Raw genomic sequence first — 24,178 nt, 5'->3', positions numbered from 1 at the left:
AAGGGAGAAAGAGACCCTAGAGAGAAAGTCCCTTCTCCGCTCCTCACAGCATCGGCTCTATAGACTCGGTTTATTTAGACCCAGTCCAGCTCTGATCAGCATCACCAGTGACAGGTGATCGTTTCCCCCTGTAACTGGGGCTCTTGGTTACAGTTGCAGGGGAAATCTTGTAAAAGAAAAAGAATAAAGTAAAATTTTTTAAAAAAAGTGAAAATGTCACCCAGGGGTCTTTTATGACTTCATGGGGGTCATATAAAGTAAAAACACACATGCACAAAAAATATTAACAAATATTCATAAAAACACTTTCACATTTCCCCATATAATTAAACAAAAAATACCCCCGTACACTAGAAAAAACACTGCCATAGTCACCCAGTTTGCCAGAAACTATATATATTATATATCAAAATGATCAAAACAAAATAGGGAATTCATTAATAATGTTCATTTTCAATTAATTTTCACCAATGCACTAGAAAATTATAAAAAAATACTTTTTTTCCATTTTAAATCCCAAATAAAAATGAAAATAAAGGTGAAACTTTTATTTTGTTATAACTAGGTATATAAGTCCCGAAAAAAATGATAAGTAGCACATAAAAAAAAAAAAGTCACTAGAGCCTTTTCAGGCAGCGTCACTAAGGGGTTAAGCATCTGCAGGGGACTCATATTCCCATGTCCTGAAACTAAAGACTGAAAGCAGGCAGAAAGGATGCATTCTCCATTCTTATCTCTATTATCCTCCAGTCTTATGATTTATGCAGGTTACAGTATGGTCATCTTGCATCTGGCTACTACCTCAGCTGCCACCGGAGGGTCCACCAAGATTCCATCTAGCACAGCATAAACTGTGATGTAAGTTTGCAAATTCCACCAGAAAAGTTTAGACTGCATGGTTTGAGGTGTGGAGGAGGCTCAATTTAGGATTGAGGCAAGTAGGTCCTTGCTGTTGGAATAAGGGGTTGGACTTAAGGACAGCCTAGCACAAAAAGACACCATTATTGGCAAAGGGTGGCCAAGGGATCCTGTTCCAGTTTTTCTATTGCAGCCAAGGAACTTCACATTTCACCTTTTGTTTAAGTAGACTGACCCCTTAGATCTTATCCATAAATAAATGGTCTTCAGCCTTGTTATAGGAGACCTATTATATGCCTACCGTTCTCTTTAGCTTTGCTCAGTGTTGAGCTCAGGAGAGGTGTGTGTTCCAACACAATTGCAGCACTTTAGGGAGGAACTAGGAGTTTGTCAAAGATGTGACACCCATTCTGGTGTAATCTCATTAAATGTCCACACCCCTAAGTGTATAATTGTGATGACAAAATGATCCTGCTTTTGTATAAGCATTAAAAGATGAGTGTCTTAGGTGTGTGGGTTGTAAATTAAATATTGTAAATAAATGGCATCTGAAGCTTTTCTCTGACTGCATTTTCATTAGAACACAAAGACATATATGACCAGTGATCAGTGCTCGTCATCTGGTACAATACATGTCCAACTCATCTGTTATCTATATCCAATGTAGAGGATATTATGAATGGTTCCTGTAAAACTATCACAATGTACATTTATTATAATAAGGGCCACTATCATTGCAAACCATAAATTTATGACCTTTAGCTATCTGTAACAACTGCGGCGTAACTAGAAGCTGATGGGCCCCAGTGCAAAGTCTGTGCCAGGCCCCCAACTATAATGTAGGGTTTACAGTAATAGTCTTCTCATATGGGAAAGTGACACCATAAGGGCCCCCTAAACCTCTTGGGCCCAGGTGCGACCGCAACCTCTGAACCCCCTCAAGTTACGCCCCTGTGTATCAAGTCTTTGATTGGAGTTCCTTGTGATGTCCCGGTCCTAGCAGCAGCTCCAGATACATTGAAAGACTACTCAACCTTGTATTAAAATCCATATGAGACTGGACAATAATCTAAACCACCTTCCCCGGCTTTCACTTTGTAAGGTCAAAGAACATAAATTTAGTATCAATACTAAGGGCCTTCCTAACAGTGTACATAGGAGGCAACAACATCTTGGGCATGGATTACGGATACTATTGGGTCAAGAAATAAATTGGCACCATAAGCAATGTCATAAATAAGTATATTATAGCTTTATTAATTTCAAAAAGACATGATAACACACAGTATTATCCAAAAATAACAAAATGAACAGAATCATTCTTTGTCAAATACTGTACATATGCCGGAATATCAGTGCATTTTATGCTAATATTTATACCTTCATTTAGTCTGTATTAAAAAAAAAATGTAACTTAAATAGTTAATCAGTTTCAAACTGTAAACAGCATGTGTATCACTGGATTATGAAGAGACAGATACAGGGCGATATAAAAACACTAGCACACAACTAACTGAGGGTGTTACCCTCAGCAACCAATCAGGTTAGTGCTTTCGTTCTCTCACTCTAGACAGTTGTCACCCAATTAGTTACTATGGGTAACACCACTGTTCAGACATTTAGAAATCTTTCCAAAAGTTTTGTATCTGTTTTTTTTTCTCAGCAGCACCTCTTTTCCTCAACATTCCAAAAAGAGGGACAGTCAACCAAAAAAAACGCTCACAGTATAGGGATTCAGCTCCTTCTGCCTTTGGGTGTTGTGTCATATCAAACATGGAACCTGCCTATTCCTGGAAGTGTGACATTGAAAACTGCAGCTCAATTTCTAAATTTAGGAAAAAGAAGCTTATAAAAAAAATTATAGATTAGAGGAAAGAAGCTTTTTATTTTTTACTTATAATATAAAAAAGGCACAAACATACATCCTCTGGTGGCCTGAGGGAAGATAATCCACTGTCCTACTGTGGTTTCAGAATAATACTCCTGGTATACTCCATCAGCCTATGTAGGTTGTCTCAGCCAATAACAAAGTTCCCCTTTTAGGCTGCATGAGACGAATAGTAAAACTTTGCTGTCCCACTTAGACTTTATTTATGGGTCTACTGGTGATCACAACGTTACGGTTACTTAAATTGAACCAAAAGGCACCACTACATCTTGATCACCTAGTGATATCATTGGTTCCATATCGTAACAGGAGGTTCTTCATATTGATGAGAGAACACTGAAAAATAAGTCTGTTTGCGTCTTGTATATTGAAAGACACTGTAATTGGCTCACACTTTTTGTGATCTTTAAAAATTTAGTGTAGGTATATTGACTGTATAATGGCACCTATTCTAAACAATCAATCTATGTTTATACCCCTGGTTGTAAAATAAGGGTAACAATGGTGATATATAAATTGGCATATATGATATTTTTCTTTCTAAAATACAAGTTTTAGCTAAGGTTTGGAAGACCGTAAAAAAAATATCATAAAAAAAGCATTAGGGCTATCAAGAATAAACTAAAAATGTAAATGCCCTTTCATGGTCCCAAATTTGAGCTTTAATGCTGTTTGACAAGAAATCTTGTACCCAGACTGTAAAAATCTAATTTGGTTGTCACTTTTCATTTTTTCACCCACATCCACAATCCAAGCAATTCTTTTTGGATTGATTCCATGAACCCAACAGTCATTTTAAACAGGCTTTCATTTGGACACCCCATATTATTAATGTAATGTAAAATTTTGGCTATGCCTTTGGTCTACTTGATGAGAAACTACTGTTCTGTCCTCTAAAATGTATTAGAAGCTCATATAATTTTTAGCTCAGATTTTTTTCAGATTTGTATAAACACAGACTGTAAATACAACTACACACGCTGCCTCCTCTATTGACCTTGGCAAAAAAAAATGACGCCATGTTGCTCACTCACGGGGAGTTTGTGCATAACTCCCACTAGAGCGAGAGTGCCATGTGTCGCCTATTGTGATATTTGCTAAAGATTTATTTAACGCACAAGGAAAAAAAATACTGAACAGATAGTATTAACACAAGGCCAGCTTGTGCTTCAGATCTACTAATATATTAGAAAAAGAGGAAAAGAATAAACAGAGAACTTACTGGCAATCTAGAATAAACACTTTACTAGAAAGAACACTGGGTTTTCTTCATTTTCCATTTCACTCTTTGGGCCATAAGAGGAAGGTAAAGCAGAGTCTGACAAACATGAAACAAAGTACATGAACAGGAGCTAATCGTCCCAGTCATCAACATAGTAGAGGCAGCCATTTTGTTGGTAACCTTCCTTCATCATTCAATTCATCCGAACTAGCTACATCAAACGGACGCACTCATTAGACTTAAGCGGGTCATTCCTTCTAGTACTGCTAGTGGTTGAGGGTGGCTTGTTTGGACAATTCCATCTCAGATAGGCCAGTCTATAAGAAAATGGCTGCCTTCACTACCTTTAGCTTGGTTGACAGGTCCATGGAAAATCTCCCATTCAGAACATCTTAGAAATTCCATACGTTTGTGCTTTTTTATTTACCATCTAGAAACAGATAAAATAAAAATGGTGTCCTAACCTAAAAGAACACACCACTAGCAGCTTTTTGAGCTTCACCCTATGCTTAAGTCCAGACCTTGAGACATAAAGAGGCAAACATTTGAGGAAGGGTTAAAACAAAGTAGGATACACAAATACTGCACTATTCTTCTCAAAGCCATTCAGTTTTCATAAAATATCAGCAGTAGAATGTCACGGGTCATCTTTTCATATGTAACTGCCCAAATTATCCCTACGGTTGTCAACAGTACAGGACTGTTCAGCAGTGGCTTAGGCTCCATGCTCACCTATCACATTGACACAACTACAAAATTATACCTCACATTTTTATAAGGAGACCATTCATAGACTCCATATCTGCTCAGTTTTTTAGTTCAGTTTGTCCTTCCTCCACTTCCCAACCAGCCACATAGGCCTAAAGTAACATCCTGTAGTATGTTAATGATCTACTCATTCCATGCATTACAGGGGATCTACATCCGGAAAGTGGTGGTATGGTTATTGTCCAATTTAGCCTTGGCATCAGTAGATGGACTACTGTCATTGCTAGAACATGACTCAGAACAAGCGTCTTTAGATTCTGTAAAATACTTTTCATAACGGTAAAGGTATGGTGGCCTCTCTGGTAAAAGATAATAATGTGTTGAACTGACTTTCTTTCCATTTTCTATAATAGGTAAAATACAAGGGATCTTATTGGCAGATCCTTCACTGTTTTGTCTTTGAAGAGCCTTATTGCTAACATATTTTGGGTCTGGTGCAAAACTTTGAGTTGGGGGCATTACACCATTGAGGTATGAAGGGAGACTCTTCGGGCTTGGTGTACGAGAATTGCTCCTAGATAAAGGTTCCCTTGGCGGGACCTTAGGAGGTCGGTCCTCATCACTGTACGTGTTTGAGGAAACTTCTGCTGACCACCTTCTGTAATCTGGTTTTACCGGCCTAGGGGGTATTGGAACCCTTGGTGGAACTTTAGGTTTGTCTTCATCTGAATTAGGAGAAGTCCTATGTGCATGTATCCGAATAGCAGGTTTATTATATGATCCAGCTGGGCCAGAATGAGACCTCCTTAGTCTCCTGTGACACTGTTCAGGTTTCTGAGGTTTTAAGTTTTGTACACATCCATTTTGTTGACATACTGGGATTTCATCTGCTTTTTTGGTTGCGGATACTGAGTCAAAATATGCATAATTGATCTGTCCACATCCCCTGAAACTCCTTCTGCTTGGGACACCATACTTAAATGCCAGAGGCCTTCCATCTTGTATGAGCAAGTCAGTCTCGGAACTCGTGAGCAATTCAACCTCGCTATCTGCCTCATCGAAAGAATGATCCTCTGAAATTGGGAGAGGTGGTAAAGGCCTCGAGCTTCGATCACTAGGAGGAATGGAATAAAATTGTGGCGGTCCACTTTTAACAGGCGTTAAAGGAGGGGTCCTCTCTGCCCCACCATTCATTGACAGTTTCTTAAATGAAGGAACAACTTGGTCATCTTCACAGTTTATAGAATGCTCCACTATAGGCATGCTAAGAGGAAAAAAGCTGGATTTTCTCATGCAGTTTTCAGAGCAGCAATGTCCATTTACGGTGGGGGGCCTAGAATGGTGGCCTGAAAAAAATAAATAAAAGAAATATAGTAATGTTACTCACTTCTTCACATCTACAGGTATTGTGTTGTAACAATTTGTAATGATTGTTGTATGGACATCAAATGCAGAACTGTTCATAGATATGATACTGTATACTTTATGTAAGATGTTTTTAAGATCAAATTGTCATTGGGATCTCCACATTTAGTCTTGGTTTGAGTGCATTCACTAGAAAGTCTAAAACAATACTTACCAATAGAGGAGGTTTGCTGTTGAGCAGCAGATTTTATAACATAGGGCATTGAATCCATCCCATAGAATGTACTGCAACATAAAAAAAGTCATTATAAGTCACTTATCATAGTGATCATTGTGCATATTAATACTGAATACTATAAATTATAAAATATTATGCTTCCGAAAAATGGAAAATCTAAAAGATATATAGACTGATTCACTAATATACAATATTTATTAATACAATGGTCGTTAGAATACCAATTGGAGAAGGAAAATCCTAGATACTATAGTAAATGTAATAGCAGAAAGTAAACAGAGGATAGCCCTCGGGTTTAGGAATACTGGCTAACCCATCTCTGGTCATGGTTCAGGTACAAAAAAAAGACTCATTTCTATTGTGTTGAATGTTATCAGATGCCATTACTTACTTTTCAAACTCGCCATGATTTGCCCAACATGATTTGCCGCACATTAAACCCTGGGCACTGTGCATAAAGCTGTTTTTCAACGAAACGTCTTGAGTTGCAAGCCCAGCTGTTGTCATTGTGTCTTGTTCCTTGTAGACTTCAGCTACTCACAAAAAGCTCCAGACATGGGATCTACAAGCAGCTGTCATTCCTTCAACTGTAAGAGAAAGAAAAATAATGATTATGCCATGATATAATAGTCTAATGGGTGTGCTATCACCACGCCAAAAACATACTTATGCAATTTTATGCAGATTTATAAGTCACATCTTTGTTATCAAGAAGTGCTTAGCACTGACATATAATTAGAGCTGGCCAAGGACATTTCTTATGAACACATCTAGATTAGATGTACTATGGCCTGGATAGGAGTAGCCTATGCAGCAATATTAATCATATCTTCAGACACTTATTACTGAGATAAATTAAGGCTCTAGTTGAGGACCCAAAATGGTTCAAGGGTGGAAGGTTGAGTGTACATCCTGCGAATGCAAGGGGTTTGATGTATGCCCAGCATGAAATGGAAGGGAATGATAATTTGAGACTGGGCATTGGGCTCAGATTTAATACATTTGCACATGTGCTAGATACTGTAAGGTTAGGCTCCACAGATAAATACAGTATAAGGCTGCATTCACACACATGTATGGGGGACGTATATACGGCCTACATATGTCCCCCATACACTCCTATGGGCTCACGGCATGGTACGGGAGCGGTACGGTGCAGCACACGTGCGGCACCATACCGCTCCGTAGCCCGGGAAAAGATAGGACATGTCCTATCTTTTCCCGTATTACGGCGCCGTGGCCCATATGTTCCTATGGAGAGGGGTGGGGGTGAGCGGCGCTCACCTCCTCCTCCTCCTCTCCCCGCACTGCCGTGTGTCCACCGTGCTACAGTGAGGCGGGCACACGGCAGTGTGCATGTAGCCTAAGTGTGCGGGACAACTAGATGAATATCTGGTTGTGTATATATCCAGGTCCAATGACTAAAATGTAAAACTGTAGTAGGAATACATTTTCCTACCTTCATGATAAAGTCTTTTTGGCAGCCTCATAGCGTTACTGGGGGAATGTTACATGTTCCTGAATGGAACCTTGTGATGGACAATAACCCTACAGAGCGATGTTGGTCTTGGGAATGCATGATTCATGATGAATTACTTCGTTAGACTTACAGTTTATGTTCATTGCTTATAAATGTTAAAATTATATTGTCCATATAGTTAAAAAAGCAGCCATTTTTAGAGGTTGCACCTTTTTTATAAAGCCCATAGCAGTGGATTTTAATTAACCCTTTATAATTGGATGGAAATATCTGGGACAGAGACATTTTTAAAGTATTTTTCACCCATCTTACCCTACATCTAGCCTAGGACAACAGAAAGTGGTCAAGCACTGTGTAGGCAGAATTCAGACTCTCTCTATCCTATACGGCTGTCACATAGGACAGAAGACAACATGCAATACTTTATTTGGATATTCTACAAGAAGCCAAAAAATCCTAATAGCCTTGTTTGCACTTTTCCCTTTTTCCCTTCCAATGTTGTAATGCATTAGCAAATTTATATTTTGACAGAGAAGTGCCATGAAAAATATCACTGTAATGTTACACTGTGTACACTCGTTTCTACGGAGCCTTGGGTGGAAAGTATAATTGATTTTGACCATTTATCATGGGGTCTCTTGTTTTGACTGCTGGCATCAGACTTGATCTGCGTTTTCTTCCATGTATGGGCTTCTCAGATCATGGTTTGTTTTTGTGACTGAGTGCCGAGCACAAAATGTTCTAATCATCTTAATGGCAAATCTGACGCTCATGATAAAATATCGGACACGTTGGTCTAGGTTTCACTGATACATATAGTATAATAATCCGTTCAATCTGGTTGTAAACTACATATGTAAGAAGGGATCATGACGCATTCACCATCCAGGACTCGTTTACACAACCCACCCTCTGAGCTGGTATGTGTGTTTTACCCGCTTGTATAAAATAGGGTCCCGATTTTTTTTATGGACGTATATTACTGCATACCTATATAATGAGATATCTTTTATCTACACACATTACAGATATATAGCGAGCTCAACAGAGTCTAAGAAAATTACATTTTCTTTTAACATTGGATTGCTTAAGGAAAGCTGAGTGGCCCCTAACATGGTACCATTCTGGATTCCCTTTGCCGAAATGGCGACTTGGTTGCCACTCAGTTTTCCTAACTTACGTTAGGTCTTCTGAGCACATAAGAAGCAGCATTAGGTTAGAAATTAATGTTAAGTGGTCTATGGGGGGGGGGGGGGGAGTAGATAAAAAAGTTTTTCTCTTCTTTTTACAGATTCAGCACCACTCTTGACCATGGACTGCATTTGGTGCTGCAACCGTACCCATTAATAGGGAGGAGCTACCAGGCACAGCAGAAGTAAATTCAAGACAAACTTAGAAGATCCACGTTTAAGAATATGTGAGTATACAAGTGATCCAAAGTTGGTATTAAATGATTGATCATTGGTCCTATTATATGATCCACATTACCCAGTATTGGAAAACCATATAACTACACACCCCTGTGGTATACACAGCGTAAATGTTACTGGAAGTCTAAGCTGAGCTGCCCCTTATACAATGCACATTATACAGTACTGAGATCCTTATTAAGCACCGGATATAATAAAGACATATACACATGTAATATTTTCCATCTACTCCTCCCTCTATGTGCAGCCAGACACCAGGAATTTATTGTGATGACAAAGTGGTCACTTAAATTCCCAGCTATGTACTCACTAGTTACTATACACACAACGAAGGGGAATCATAGATGGAAGCGTCTACCGCAGTCCGCCCCCACCCCCAACATATTACAAAAAAACAAAGTGTCAAATGGAGAATAAATACAGACATGAACTAATGGTTACATTAGCTACGCTATCCTAGGTCAGCCAAGACAGGAAGCCAGATAAGGAGTATGGGTAAGTGGATGCTTAGTGCCATGTAACCCGCAGGTCTCAAGGGATGTCTAGAGAATGTCCATTAGCAAGCATTAAGAGTATTCAGATACATGGCTCCTGACAAATGTTCAGAAGAGATCAGAAGGACCTAAGGAGGCGATTATAGAGAGCACAATTCTTGAGGATGGTAGAAGTTGCATGCATTGCAACATCATGGAGGGACCATGGCCGCTCATATTAAGTTGGAGTCCAATATTATGGTCCAACAGACAATGCTATGATTAGGGCCAGGTTTGTTTTTTTTTTACAAACAGTAGTATGGTAAGAAAATCTATAATATGGGGCTGTAGCAGGGCCGCATCTGCCATGAGGCGAGATGAAAATCTCGCCTCAGGCGGCAGAATGTGGGTCCCTGTAAAGGGCGGCGAAATTCGCCGCCCTACGGTGGGCGATTCGGGCGTCCATTAACGCCCGAATCGCCCATCAGCTAAATAAATCGCGCCTGTCTCTTTAAGACACAGGCGCGATTTATATGCGGAGCGACGCAGCGCCTTTCCGGCAGCTGCGTCGCTCCGTTCTAATCAGTGACACAGGCGTCATTACGTTACGGCGCCTGTGTCACTGTGCGGAGCCGCATGAAGACTGGAGCCGCGCGCCGAGGGAGCAGCTGCCTGCAGGTGAGTATGATTTTATTATTTTTAATGTACTGTCATTTATTTTATGTGAGGGAGTGATATTTGTGGCCACAATTGATGTATACTGTGGGGGGGGGGGGGGGGTATACATTACATGGGGCCAGAATTGTTTTATACTGGGGGCGGGGGGGGGGGGGGGGGCGGGGGTTTGTTTATTGGTTACTGTATATATTGTATTGGGGCCAGAATTGTCGGGGGGGGGGGGGTATTGTGTATATTATATGGGGCCAGATACATTTAAACTGGGGCGGGGGGTGCTCTATATATTATATGGGGCCAGAATAATTTTATACTGGGGGGCTGTATATATTGTATTATTCTTTTCCTGGTGGGGTTATATATTTATATGGGTCCAGATTTCAGCTGGGGGGCTGTATATGGGATATAGTATATTACTAAGCTGGGGGGATGTATATGGGGTACAGTATATTACTAAGCTGGGGGGATGTATATGGGGTACAGTATATTACTAAGCTGGGGAGCTGTATATGGGGTACAGTATATTACTAAGCTGGGGGGGCTGTATATGGGGTACAGTATATTACTAAGCTGGGGGGCTGTATATGGGATACAGTATATTACTAAGCTGGGAGGCTGTATATGGGGTACAGTATATTACTAAGCTGGGGGGATGTATATGGGGTACAGTATATTACTAAGCTGGGGGGATGTATATGGGGTACAGTATATTACTAAGCTGGGGGGATGTATATGGGGTACAGTATATTACTAAGCTGGGGGGATGTATATGGGGTACAGTATATTACTAAGCTGGGAGGCTGTATATGGGGTACAGTATATTACTAAGCTGGGGGCTGTATATGGGATACAGTATATTACTAAGCTGGGAGGATGTATATGGGATACAGTATATTACTAAGCTGGGGGATGTATATGGGATACAGTATATTACTAAGCTGGGGGGATGTATATGGGGTACAGTATATTACTAAGCTGGGGGCTGTATATGGGATACAGTATATTACTAAGCTGGGGGATGTATATGGGGTACAGTATATTACTAAGCTGGGGGGATGTATATGGGATACAGTATATTACTAAGCTGGGGGGCTGTATATGGGATACAGTATATTACTAAGCTGGGGGGATGTATATGGGATACAGTATATTACTAAGCTGGGGGGCTGTATATGGGATATAGTATATTACTAAGCTGGGGGGCTGTATATGGGATACAGTATATTACTAAGCTGGGGGGCTGTATATGGGGTACAGTATATTACTAAGCTGGGGGATGTATATGGGATACAGTATATTACTAAGCTGGGGGCTGTATATGGGATACAGTATATTACTAAGCTGGGGGGATGTATATGGGGTACAGTATATTACTAAGCTGGGGGGATGTATATGGGGTACAGTATATTACTAAGCTGGGGGGATGTATATGGGGTACAGTATATTACTAAGCTGGGGGGATGTATATGGGGTACAGTATATTACTAAGCTGGGGGACTGTATATGGGATACAGTATATTACTAAGCTGGGGGGCTGTATATGGGATACAGTGTATTACTAAGCTGGGGGGGCTGTATATGGGATACAGTATAGTACTAAGCTGGGGGGAGCTGTATATGGGATACAGTATATTACTAAGCTGGGGGGCTGTATATGGGGTACAGTATATTACTAAGCTGGGGGCTGTATATGGGATACAGTATATTACTAAGCTGGGAGGATGTATATGGGATACAGTATATTACTAAGCTGGGGGATGTATATGGGATACAGTATATTACTAAGCTGGGGGCTGTGTATGGGATACAGTATATTACTAAGCTGGGGGGATGTATATGGGGTACAGTATATTACTAAGCTGGGGGGATGTATATGGGGTACAGTATATTACTAAGCTGGGGGACTGTATATGGGATACAGTATATTACTAAGCTGGGGGGATGTATATGGGATACAGTATATTACTAAGCTGGGGGACTGTATATGGGATACAGTATATTACTAAGCTGGGGGGATGTATATGGGGTACAGTATATTACTAAGCTGGGGGGGCTGTATATGGGGTACAGTATATTACTAAGCTGGGGAGCTGTATATGGGGTACAGTATATTACTAAGCTGGGGGGGCTGTATATGGGGTACAGTATATTACTAAGCTGGGGGGCTGTATATGGGATACAGTATATTACTAAGCTGGGAGGCTGTATATGGGGTACAGTATATTACTAAGCTGGGGGGATGTATATGGGGTACAGTATATTACTAAGCTGGGGGGATGTATATGGGGTACAGTATATTACTAAGCTGGGGGGATGTATATGGGGTACAGTATATTACTAAGCTGGGGAGCTGTATATGGGATACAGTATATTACTAAGCTGGGGGGCTGTATATGGGGTACAGTCTATTACTAAGCTGGGGGGATGTATATGGGATACAGTATATTACTAAGCTGGGGGGATGTATATGGGATACAGTATATTACTAAGCTGGGGGCTGTATGTGGGATACAGTATATTACTAAGCTGGGGGGCTGTATATGGGATACAGTATATTACTAAGCTGGGGGGGCTGTATATGGGATACAGTATATTACTAAGCTGGGGGACTGTATATGGGATACAGTATATTACTAAGCTGGGGAGCTGTATATGGGATACAGTCTATTACTAAGCTGGGGGATGTATATGGGGTACAGTATATTACTAAGCTGGGGGGCTGTATGTGGGATACAGTATATTACTAAGCTGGGGGGCTGTATATGGGATACAGTCTATTACTAAGCTGGGGAGCTGTATATGGGATACAGTCTATTACTAAGCTGGGGGATGTATATGGGATACAGTCTATTACTAAGCTGGGGGATGTATATGGGGTACAGTCTATTACTAAGCTGGGGGGATGTATATGGGGTACAGTATATTACTAAGCTGGGGAGCTGTATATGGGATACAGTATATTACTAAGCTGGGGGGATGTATATGGGATATAGTATATTACTAAGCTGGGGGGATGTATATGGGGTACAGTATATTACTAAGCTGGGGAGCTGTATATGGGATACAGTATATTACTAAGCTGGGGGGATGTATATGGGATATAGTATATTACTAAGCTGGGGGGATGTATATGGGATACAGTATATTACTAAGCTGGGGGGGCTGTATATGGGATACAGTATATTACTAAGCTGGGGGGCTGTATATTAGGGGGTGCTATATATTCACATTGGTCAGGGGAGCACTGTATGTAAAATCATGTAACATAATAACAGGGTGGGATATATTAGTTATAGGATACATTAGATTACTTTGCATAATTTAAACTAAATGTTAGGGGTCTGTATTAATAAATTGGGGGTGTTGTATATTGATTGGTGCTGTGTATGCTATAATTCCAGTAGAATATATATATATATATATAATGAAGGGATGTTTTATATGTGGGGAGAGTGCGGTCAGTTGTGTTGTGAGGGGTATATACTTCATACTGTAAGTGACTGTGATATTTTTAGGGACGCCGGGTGGAGATGCTGCACGGAGCTGAAGATATCCGCCCGTGAATTCAGCAGTGATACGTCATGGATTGGAGAACCCGGAATAAAGAGATTGTCATCTATAAGGTACTAGATGCCACTGATGCCTCCCAGAACCTGTAGTCAGTCACACAGTGTCAGGGAGCTGTCTGTAGGGATGTTACTTGTTGGTAAAGTTTTCAGCATTTACTTAACAGGGAGCGGGGGGGGGGGGGGGGGGGCAGCATTTTAATATTCGCCTCAGGCAGCAAATATGCTAGAATCGGCCCTGGGCTGTAGGAGAATTTTACAGGAGATACAGTAGACAGGTAGATTGATGATAGATGGACTAACTATAAAGTATATTATATATAGATAGAAGATATATAGATATACAATGCTAGATAGATAAATGGTTAGATAGGAAATAGAAAAATTATAATAGATAGATAACTAGATAGATAAGCATCTTCTCCCAGGAATTCTGCCAAGGGGTATTAAAAGTGCAATACAACCTCTTCCCACAAAAATCCACATGCAGGGTGCTCCTTTAGGACAGGGGCCCTGGGTAAATGCCCAGTTTGCTGCCCCCTAACGCTGGCTCTGGCTAGGATGACTGTGGTGTTTTATTATCAACGGAATTAGATAAATTTCTGCAAATACAGATTCTGCTTGGGGTGTCCGATCCTGCGGGGTCATGTGGCAGTGTGGGAATTGTGTGTATATATATATATATATATATTTACAATATATAATTTATTTTAAACACATGGTCCCCACAAGAATTCAGGCTTCCAATAGTGGGTTCCCCGATTACGAGGAAAGGAATCATCATAGTAATTGTATGCAAAGGTTTTTTATTTATTCATTTTGTTTTACGCAGAAGGTAAACTTGTTTTGCCTCTAATCCCAAACATTGTGGTCCACATTTATCAAACCTAGTGCAAACTGCAGTGCGGAGTGGAGAGAGTGGCAGATTAATAAAAACTGGCGCACGGTCTTCATTAATCTGACGCCCCTTGCACTGCTTTAGAAGTTTGTACCATATTTTTTGTTGCACTTTGTTTATGGTGCAGAATTGTGGCGCACATCAGTAATAAATGTGGCACTAACTCGCCCTTTTAGGTACACATCTTGTTAGACATAATGCAGCCACTACACAAAACTACACAGACAATTTAAAAATACACGTGCAAGCACTTTGCCTGTTCTTTTCAGTGAAAAATCAGACAGAAAACTGGCGCAAACGCTTTAATAAATGTGGGCCTGTAACTCTGCTTGTAATTTAATGGCTCAAAATTTTCACACTTTCTTCCCCCATTATTTTTTGCCCACTAGATGGCACTGTTCCACTGTTATCTACTTAAAGGAAACCTACCACTTGTAGTGGCAGGTTTCCGATAGCAATACCGGGCACCAGCTCAGGGTGAGCTGGTGCCGGAGCTTATTTTAGTTAGTGTTTTAAACCGCGGTATCGCGGTTTAAAACACTTTTTAAACGTTATAGCCGGCGCAGGCAGGTACGCGCTCGGCGCTTACCGTGCGCACGGCTACATAGGAAGTGAATGAGAGCCGCGTGCACGGTAAGCGCCGAGCGCGTACCTGCCTGCGCCGGCTATAACGTTTAAAAAGTGTTTTAAACCGCGATACCGCGGTTTAAAACACTAACTAAAATAAGCTCCGGCACCAGCTCACCCTGAGCTGGTGCCCGGTATTGCTATCGGAAAACTTCCAATACAAGTGGTAGGTTTCCTTTAAGTAATATGCATTGTACTACTGTTGTAGTTAGAAAAGCCAATATATACCTCTAATAAATAAAATGCAATATTTTAATGATATATCATTAGTAACAATTCTTATAATTCATAGGATACAATTCATATTTATTAACAATGCTATCTTATCGTGTCGTGGTTAACAGCAGGGGCCTTCTGGGTGTTCGACATATCCCAACCCCCACCTGCACAACTGCTTTAAGGCCCCACGTATAATTAGACAGTGTGTTCAGTACACAGATCTCATTTAAGCTCATCTGTCAGCGATTGTGTAACTAGGGTCTGCTCCAAATTCCCTGTGGAATTCCAAAGTTTTAATGAACACTTAAAATATTTATACTTGCTCTAAAAAAAGATTATTTTTGTTACTCTTTTAAAAATTTTGTCCGCTTCCAAGCGTAGGGGGGAAAAACATCTCCAGCTTTGCCTATGACAGACAAACGGAGTCTTTGTGTCAAACGAGGTGACCTGCCTTGAGTTTCTGCGGAGAATTGTGAATGGCCAGTATTATGAATGTGAGGAACGCTGCATGGACAGGAAAGAAAAGAGAGGGGTGGTGGGGGGAGAGGATACAAAGTAATTATACACTGTTGACATGTCAACTTAGAAGACTCGTGGGAAGCAAAATAAAGGCCCTGAAATGGGTTAATACATTTCAGTGAGGTGGATTTGTTCTATGAATGCAGAATCAAGTGTTTCTACTAAAGTCGATCTGGTCATTGGAAATCCAGCAGCAAAATGCAGGTCAAATAATGTACAGCCTGTCACAGGCAAGCAATCAATATTGGTTTCAATGCCCTAAGCTGAGCCATGAATGGAAGTGTCTCTTTGGTTGCTATGGGTTGCAGGATACTTGTGGTAGTTGTGTAATGGTAGTAAATAGACAATACAGCCCCTACTGTTTTGTTCTGTATTGAGTTGTAGTGTTACCGATTACTCACACATTGGGGGAAGGAAATACTCCAAAAGGAACTACTACCATCCCTCCCTTATTAGTGGACCTTCTAGATTTAAAGGGGTTATCTAGTATAGACATATCATAGACCATAAATATGAGGTCTGTGGGGATCAGACCATACTTTTAGTAGCATCAGGTTTTATAACTTAAAGTGAGGTTGGTCTGTCAAATTTGCTATGTGCACTTGTGGGATTTTATGGAACAAAACTAGAATGACTGAGCTCAGCGTGTCTGTTCAGTTCAGTGGTCCGAGGTTCAGTCCAATAATTCCCCAGGTGCACAAAGCAAGATTATCACACCAAGCTAGCCTGTGGTTAAGCGCTTAAGTCATATTCTAAGGAAATAAGCAAGTAAGCAAAGTAGACTAATGTTTACAAAGTGCCTGCTGTCTGACAAAGGTTCATGGAGACAGATGGTCTCTGATGTGATCTTGAAGGCCTAGCATAAGCATAAGCCATCAATTCTGTATAATTCCTTTAAATGAGAAATCACCGTGAATACATACATATGAAATGGGTACAGAAGGGACTGTTACCCCAGGGCTTAGGAGCCTCAAGGGGCTATTATTGTGTCTCATGAGAATGCTAGTACTACAAACAATACATTATAATTGGGGGCATGGTACAGTCTCAACATTGATGCCCAGTAATATGAGTTATGCCTCAGACTAGGATATTGATTTATGCAAACTCATGAGTTCTAAATAACTTTGTACGGCGTGGAGATAGAATCCAGCAGCTTAATGAGGGTCCATTTGGATAATGGTACTGTATCTTTTATATATTCCAGTCTCTGTGGGAGTAAGTAAAACTATATAGAATTTATCCCCATGAAGGTGGTGGATGAGTAAATATTGAGTCTGTGTCCTCTGGGATGGAACAAAATCTGCAACAGTCACAAATCACAGAATCCAGAATGTTCAATTTGCATTTTTTTTAGTCACGTCTCTAAGCTTCCTTCCGTCATTCCACCACTATGAAGGGAGGGATCCCTAATTAGAAGGTATCACCTTGTGCTAGGTTGCTGGCATATTATTAATGAAAGACAGGAGTCAATTTAAGGAGGAGAGGAATATTTCTGTGACACATATATCATTATCATGCACTGCCCTTCCTAATCTCCCTCTCACTACAGGCAGTTCTTAAAGGGGAAACAACTCCAGAATACATCTACAGTATGCTTCTACAATGAAGTAAAATACTACATTTTTTAGTATTAGTCTTTTAAAAATGATTTGATATAAAATAGAAAACAAGTGTAGCTGTCTTATCCCATTGTATCTGGTTAACCCTGCACTGCAGTCATTCACTAGAATCTGGTAATTGGAGGTGTTGTATGACTACAGATGTTAAATTCATGAATTTATATATGCCAAGATATGACAATTGACTAGTAGGCAATGTGGCATTTGTGAGAGGTAATCCACATTTGATGTGGTGGAATGTAATGCAAATTCCTCCCTACTCCTTAACATGAAGCCCCAAGATATGTCCACAGTGTTGGACCCAAGCATCCTCTGGTTGGTCCTAGCTCTAATCTAATAAATCCAGCAGAAGACAAATCAATTTAGAGGCTTCTAGGGTCTGCTTCCTAGTTGTTGATGGAGGGTTGTCCTCCAGAATAATTTTCTCTGGTGGGCCCAAGTAACCCAAGGCTGACACTGTCCATTAGACCCAATGCCTCTATTTAGTGTGTAACTAAGCTCATCAGTAAAAATTAAGGCAAATCATATATATTGATTTGGTGGGTCCCAGTTTGCACTTGATGTCTTATAACGACACCTATCACTAGACATACAAGAATTCCTATACCAGTGGTGGCAAACCTATGGCACTAGTGTCAGAGGCGGCACTCGGAGCCCTATGTGTGGGCACCCAGGCCATCACCCCAGAATGAAGTTCACCAGACAGGACTCAAAGAATCTTCCTGGAGAATCTTCCTACAATATTAGATGAATTTGCCCTCCTCCTTTCAACTATGTTGGTGTCCTTAGGAGGCTGAATGATTGAAAATTGTCAAAGAAAAGGGATAAATAAATTACTGCTTAAATTGCTGTGCTGGCACTTTAGTTGAAGTTTGGGCACTCAGGCTCTAAAAGGTTAGCCATCACTGTCCTATACCCACCATCTCCTCCAATGGAACTCAACACACGTACATAGGGCACACAGTTTTTTTCTGCAAAGTTCTGTTTAGTCACTTAATAGTCAGTAGTGGACAAAACACATTTTTATTTAGTCTTTTTTTTAATCATTATGTGAAAATCAGCAGCTCCATCTGCTAAGTACTTTTCAGCCATTCCTTCAACTCCCATGGGGTATCATTTGCATAGGAATAAGTGTGGGAACTAGAGATGAAGGTAGCAGATTAGGGAAGCGGAAAATGCTGTCCATTTAAGATTTTCCTGATTTATATCTATATTGTTAGAAGTCAGAAATAGGAGAACCATAGGTTTACTTAGCAGGTTATATTATCTGTATGCAATCCTATTACATATTCATATTCCCATATATACATGCCATCATAGCTCTGTATATGCCCTTTTCCTAGGAGAGGCATTAGTGATTTTGGACAACACATTTAACACTTGTATATTTAAGGCTCGAGTATCTTGTATAATCATTGTTGCTATTAAAATTATTTAGTTAGCCTTGAAAATGAGGAGGCCTTGACATGAGGGCTAAATCAGATGATATATGCGGCCCATAGTAACTAGATATTATGTATAATTATTCCAGTGCTGCTATGGGCAACAAGATAATACTTCAGAGACAGTTTTGACACCCAGCGTGGACCAACGCAGCCAATCAGAATGCAGCTCTCATTTTGTCAGGCAGGTGGACCAATGAAAGCAATACGCTGTCCCTAACAAAGGCTCCACTTTTCTTTGCATTTTCTTGAAGGTCTGCCCAGTGCTTGATCAATTCAAGTAAGAATTTCATTGAACTTTAGCTGTTCTGAGATAAAAGCCTGATACTCTGGGCTGCATGCAGGAAGGACAGCAAAAACAAACAGAAACAGTGACATAGGAAAATCGGAAAACACATCTTTTTTGTATTTCTGCAGACAGGGGCACTTGGCAGCCTCAAGAAGCTTGAAAGTCAAAACATGACATTTTCTTTTAGAACGCAATGTACTTGGCCTTAGAATTTCACCCACCTCACATACAATTCTAACTATAATATGTCACTAACATATATATATATATTTAAAGAAACCCCAATTCACAATGTGCCCACCACTGAAGACACCGAGTCAAGGTGTTGTCATCTAATTTTTACACTGGTTCATTTTCCTTGGAGTGGTAAATTTGAAGTCTAAGGTACCCTACAGATAGAACTGAAGTAAAACTTTACTTATAGATCCTGAAATCTGTTAGAAAGAAACAAAACTACAAGTGTTGTAAACCCACCCTATGTTAAGACAGAAAAGTTCTGGGAAGTTTCCACAAACACCATCTACCAGCTTTTAAAGCATATTTTTAGCTCACCTTTAGCACTTTATTCTACACACCCAGGACATGCTGTAGTATTTTTATGACTAATGGGGAGGAAATACTGTACTAAATGAATGAGCAAGGGGTTATTTAGACTATTTGAATCTAATGGATGTAAAGGTAGAAAACAATGACACAATAGAGTCCGATGATGCATACATCCTCCTGCAAACTTGTTTTTGCTGTCAGAGCTATATGACCTATATTATTTGCACGCAGTTAATGTAGCAGGCCTACCATCGTTCAAGAGGCCTAAAATTTTATGTTTTAGGGGCTAAAGGGGATCCCCCTGCTGGTCCGATGTTTCAAATGTGACATGGGGCATGCAGCTACCCATTACAGTGCTTTTTTGGGTTACATGGGCTGTGTAAAACCCCATGATTGTTCCCTAATGTAACAAGACATTTTCTCTAATAACACCCTATTGCCTATATTCATTTTGATACATAAAGATTATCATTTTTTTTCTTTTGATAAATAGCAACATTTTCCAGTTTTTTGCCAGCCTAAGAACAAGAATGATCTTTTTCCGGATATGCCAACCAACAGGGAACCATCACAGTGTTGCGCTCTAGGTATAAATCCAACTGGGCTGATGCTGTCTGCAAGGAGATTGTATGTTCCTCTGAAGTTCAGTGGACTTCCTTAAGTACCGTAGTCTAAAAGTGATTGCTTATATTTAAAAACCTCTGTTGTATGATGGCATTGGGAGGAAATTTGATAGTAAGCTCTTCTGCCACATGAATAGGGAGCTGATGGTAGAGGACTGTGGAATGTTACTGGGGTTATAATAGGTCTATTGTCCAAGGTTGGAGCCATCAGTCACATCTAGGAGCCATCCTTTCAACATAATAGAATAACACACAAATAGGCTTACAGGACATTTCTCACGTGCATTGACCGTTCTGCACATCTCCATATATACCCTGTTTCCCCTAAAATAAGACATCCCCCGAAAATAAGACCTAGTACAATTTTGCTCCGTCTTAGAAATATAAGGCCTCCCCTGAAATTAAGACCTAGCGGCAGCCATTGCAGCAGCTCCCCCCACGCCACACATTAGTATTAGTAAATCTTTTACATGCTGCAGAAGGTTGTGACATGGGTAAGAATTCATGGAATAAAATCACTGACTGTTGTGCTGCAAATGTGATCCCAGCAGCTTCCAGGATAAGAAGGGTCATTTATGGAAAGTGCTTTTACTAAACATGAGACATTGGGGCCAATGATTCTAATAGAAATGGAGTCACAAGAAATACAGCATGAAATTCAGAGTTTGGAGAGTCATAAGAGAAGTAGATTTTTTGTTCAACGATAAATGTAAATTCTTGTTCTTGGAAAAATAAGAATCCCCTGAAAATAAGACCTTGTGCCTCTTTAGGAGCAAAAATTAATATAAGACACTGTCTTATTTTCGGGGAAACAGGGTAACGTGCATTACAGAGTTATGGCCTAAAAGACAAACTAACAGTATATGACATGTACAAAATCGTATTTAATATCTCCATCTCTGCACCTTTCATAGTAAAACTAAATGCATGAGTTGTTCTTCCAAAAACAACTCAGAAGCTAATGCAACAGGTCCTGCTGCCGAAGGCTTGATCCCATCACAGATTAGGGCAAAATACAAACTTTCAACAGATTGAGCCTTATAAGGAGGTTGAAATTCTTTTAGACATGACCTGCCAAAATCTTGAGCTTATATCTGGAGTCACCACGCCAACCAAACATGTGCCCCATAAATATGATGCACCAAGCACTGTATCGCCCATTAGTCAATCGAAAAATTAGAGAAACCGGGTAGACAATGCATCAAAATTTTACCCTAGATAGTAAAGTGGTTGACACCACCACTATACCACCGGACCGACCAGTTTGATTCACCTCATATTTATGCTCATCTCACGACGGACATACGGTCAACTTGGAGTCTCTGAATGAACACTCTTTTAAAGTTCAATGATTGGAGCATGCTCGGAAGGGTTTTGTAAATCATCGATAAGGAATCATCCTACTATTAAGAACCTGACCATGCTGCATTGCTATTTACTGAATGAAAAAATTGCAATGACAACATGACTATGTAGAAGCCAATATACTCCATGATTACAACACACATTTACAATCTCCACCACCAGCAAGATAATAATCAGTGAGTCACCATTATGGTTCACCTATGTTCCAGTCATATCATGCGAGCAGCAGCGCTCCACTATCAATTGTGTAAGCTGTCACTTACCCTGATTGAAAGGAAAAAAAATCCAAATGCATCTGAGACCTACAAAACTAGATTCACAACAGACGGAAAAAAAAAAAAAAGATTGAAAGATTTCAATCACAGCATCGGAGTTGTGTGGCATACTCCTAGTATGTAATGCAGCACAAAACATAGCACTTCATCACTGGATTTGGTATTGTTGCCTGTGGGTTCAGTCGTGGCTACCAGGGGTTAACTCAATGAAAGCAGGCAGGGGAGCGTGCAGATAATATCAGTGTATGTATACAGTGCTGAGCAGGATCATAGTCCATGGTGTATGTTTGCAATGCTGATTACCTTAGAATATGTCCTGAAATAAACAAGGCTGTAGCCTGTAAAATAAAAAAAAACCTCAACCTCACCTTTCTTCACCCCTGACAGTTGCTTCGCAACCGTTCCTGTCATACCTGTGTGGCAGGTGCACCTTTAGCCAGTGACACACCTCCTTAAAGTGATACTTTCAGCCTTAAATCTACTTAATTTTTGGAATTCATTAAATCCTAAGATTTCTTGTCTAGATAATTTTGCTTTGTTCCTACTCTGCGGCCCCCATAGTCAGGAGTAGGATACAAGGGGGGTGAATCATACCTTACTACCTGCATGTCATATGCTACACATATGCTGAGATCACGCAGCAGGTACTATAAGACAAATATTTAAAATTTCCTAAAAGATTTTAATGTTTGATACACAGCATATGTACAATACTTCTCTGGTCATCCACATGCTGCTCAATTCCTTAAATCCAGAAAAAATACTGCTAGTGCTGGAACACCAGGTATCATCGACAGGGTCTAACACTGGGCTATGGGGGGAAATTATATCTTTCTAAACTGTCAATTAATCCAGAACACTTTGCAAGATCCAGACTGGATGTAGATTTTTAGATGTTTAAATATTTATGATATCCACTCAATACATATTTACATGTAGATCCATAGACTACAGCTGGGAATTCTAGTTACATTAAAGCTGGAAGAGGACAAGTTTCACACCTCTAGATCCTGTTTTATCCTATATTCTGCCCATACTCCCATGTATGGTTCATTCTACATAAGCAAGACAGATAGTAATACTTATAATATGTACCTCAAAAGATCTCTTATTTGCAAAAACCTTAGATAACCTGCAGCAACAATCTTACTAGACTGAACAGAAGCACATTTCTGATGGTGCCTTATAGGTATTTATAGCATGTTAAGGTATAAACTATCATGCATATAGATGTATTGTACGTACACAAATGTAAGCTCTGGGGTCCTATATTCTGATCACATGCAGTGCTAATCAGTATTCTATGAATAGTTTAAAGCACCATGCAATGATCAAAATAATATATCATAATAATTATTACTAAAAATAATAAAAAGATATATGCAAATTTTGGGTGGTTGTATGAAAGAGCTTTCCCTGTATATCATAATGCTTTATGCAGGTAAACTGCAGGTAGCCTACTGTTTAGTTAAAGAGACAGTACAATGACAGTACAATTTAGCCCTGCTACATCTACGCCTGTTAGGATCCTAATGTACAAGAATGTAATAGATTAGGTAGACAGCCAGCTCTTTATTTTCCTGTAACGGGGTTAGAAAAAAGACACATATCCATCAAGTTCAGCCATGAGAGCAGCAGCAGAGGCTCGTACCTGTACATTGAGGGTGGGCTCAGCTCATGGTTAGTTCTTCGGGTTGATACAAGTGTTTCCTGTGTGTTCCGGTTCTAGATTCCTGAGCATTCCAGGCTGTTCTACTGTCGTACAGAGCGCTGCTTGTTATTTCCCTGTGCGTGCCTGACTCTACATTCACTAGCCAGTGTGTAATTCCTCCTGGCTTCTAGAGGGAGGC

General features: G+C 40.1%; 1 protein-coding gene across 1 annotated transcript; it reads right to left on the bottom strand.

Annotated features, from left to right (window-relative positions):
- Nucleotides 1-2,088: 2,088 nt before the first annotated feature.
- On the bottom strand, nt 2,089-24,178 carry ERRFI1 (ERBB receptor feedback inhibitor 1). The gene is made up of 4 exons (XM_072156186.1): nt 23,980-24,178; nt 6,671-6,866; nt 6,256-6,326; nt 2,089-6,022 (listed from the first exon to the last, which is right to left on the bottom strand). Exons 2-4 carry the CDS (start codon nt 6,784-6,786, stop codon nt 4,887-4,889), a joined length of 1,323 nt encoding a protein of 440 aa, XP_072012287.1. The 5' UTR covers nt 6,787-6,866; nt 23,980-24,178; the 3' UTR covers nt 2,089-4,886.

This window comes from Engystomops pustulosus, chromosome 6, assembly GCF_040894005.1.
Source record: "Engystomops pustulosus chromosome 6, aEngPut4.maternal, whole genome shotgun sequence".
Lineage (NCBI taxonomy): Eukaryota > Metazoa > Chordata > Amphibia > Anura > Leptodactylidae > Engystomops > Engystomops pustulosus.
The sequence above is the reverse complement of the archived record's forward strand: the minus strand, read 5'-3'. Positions and strand labels throughout refer to the sequence as shown.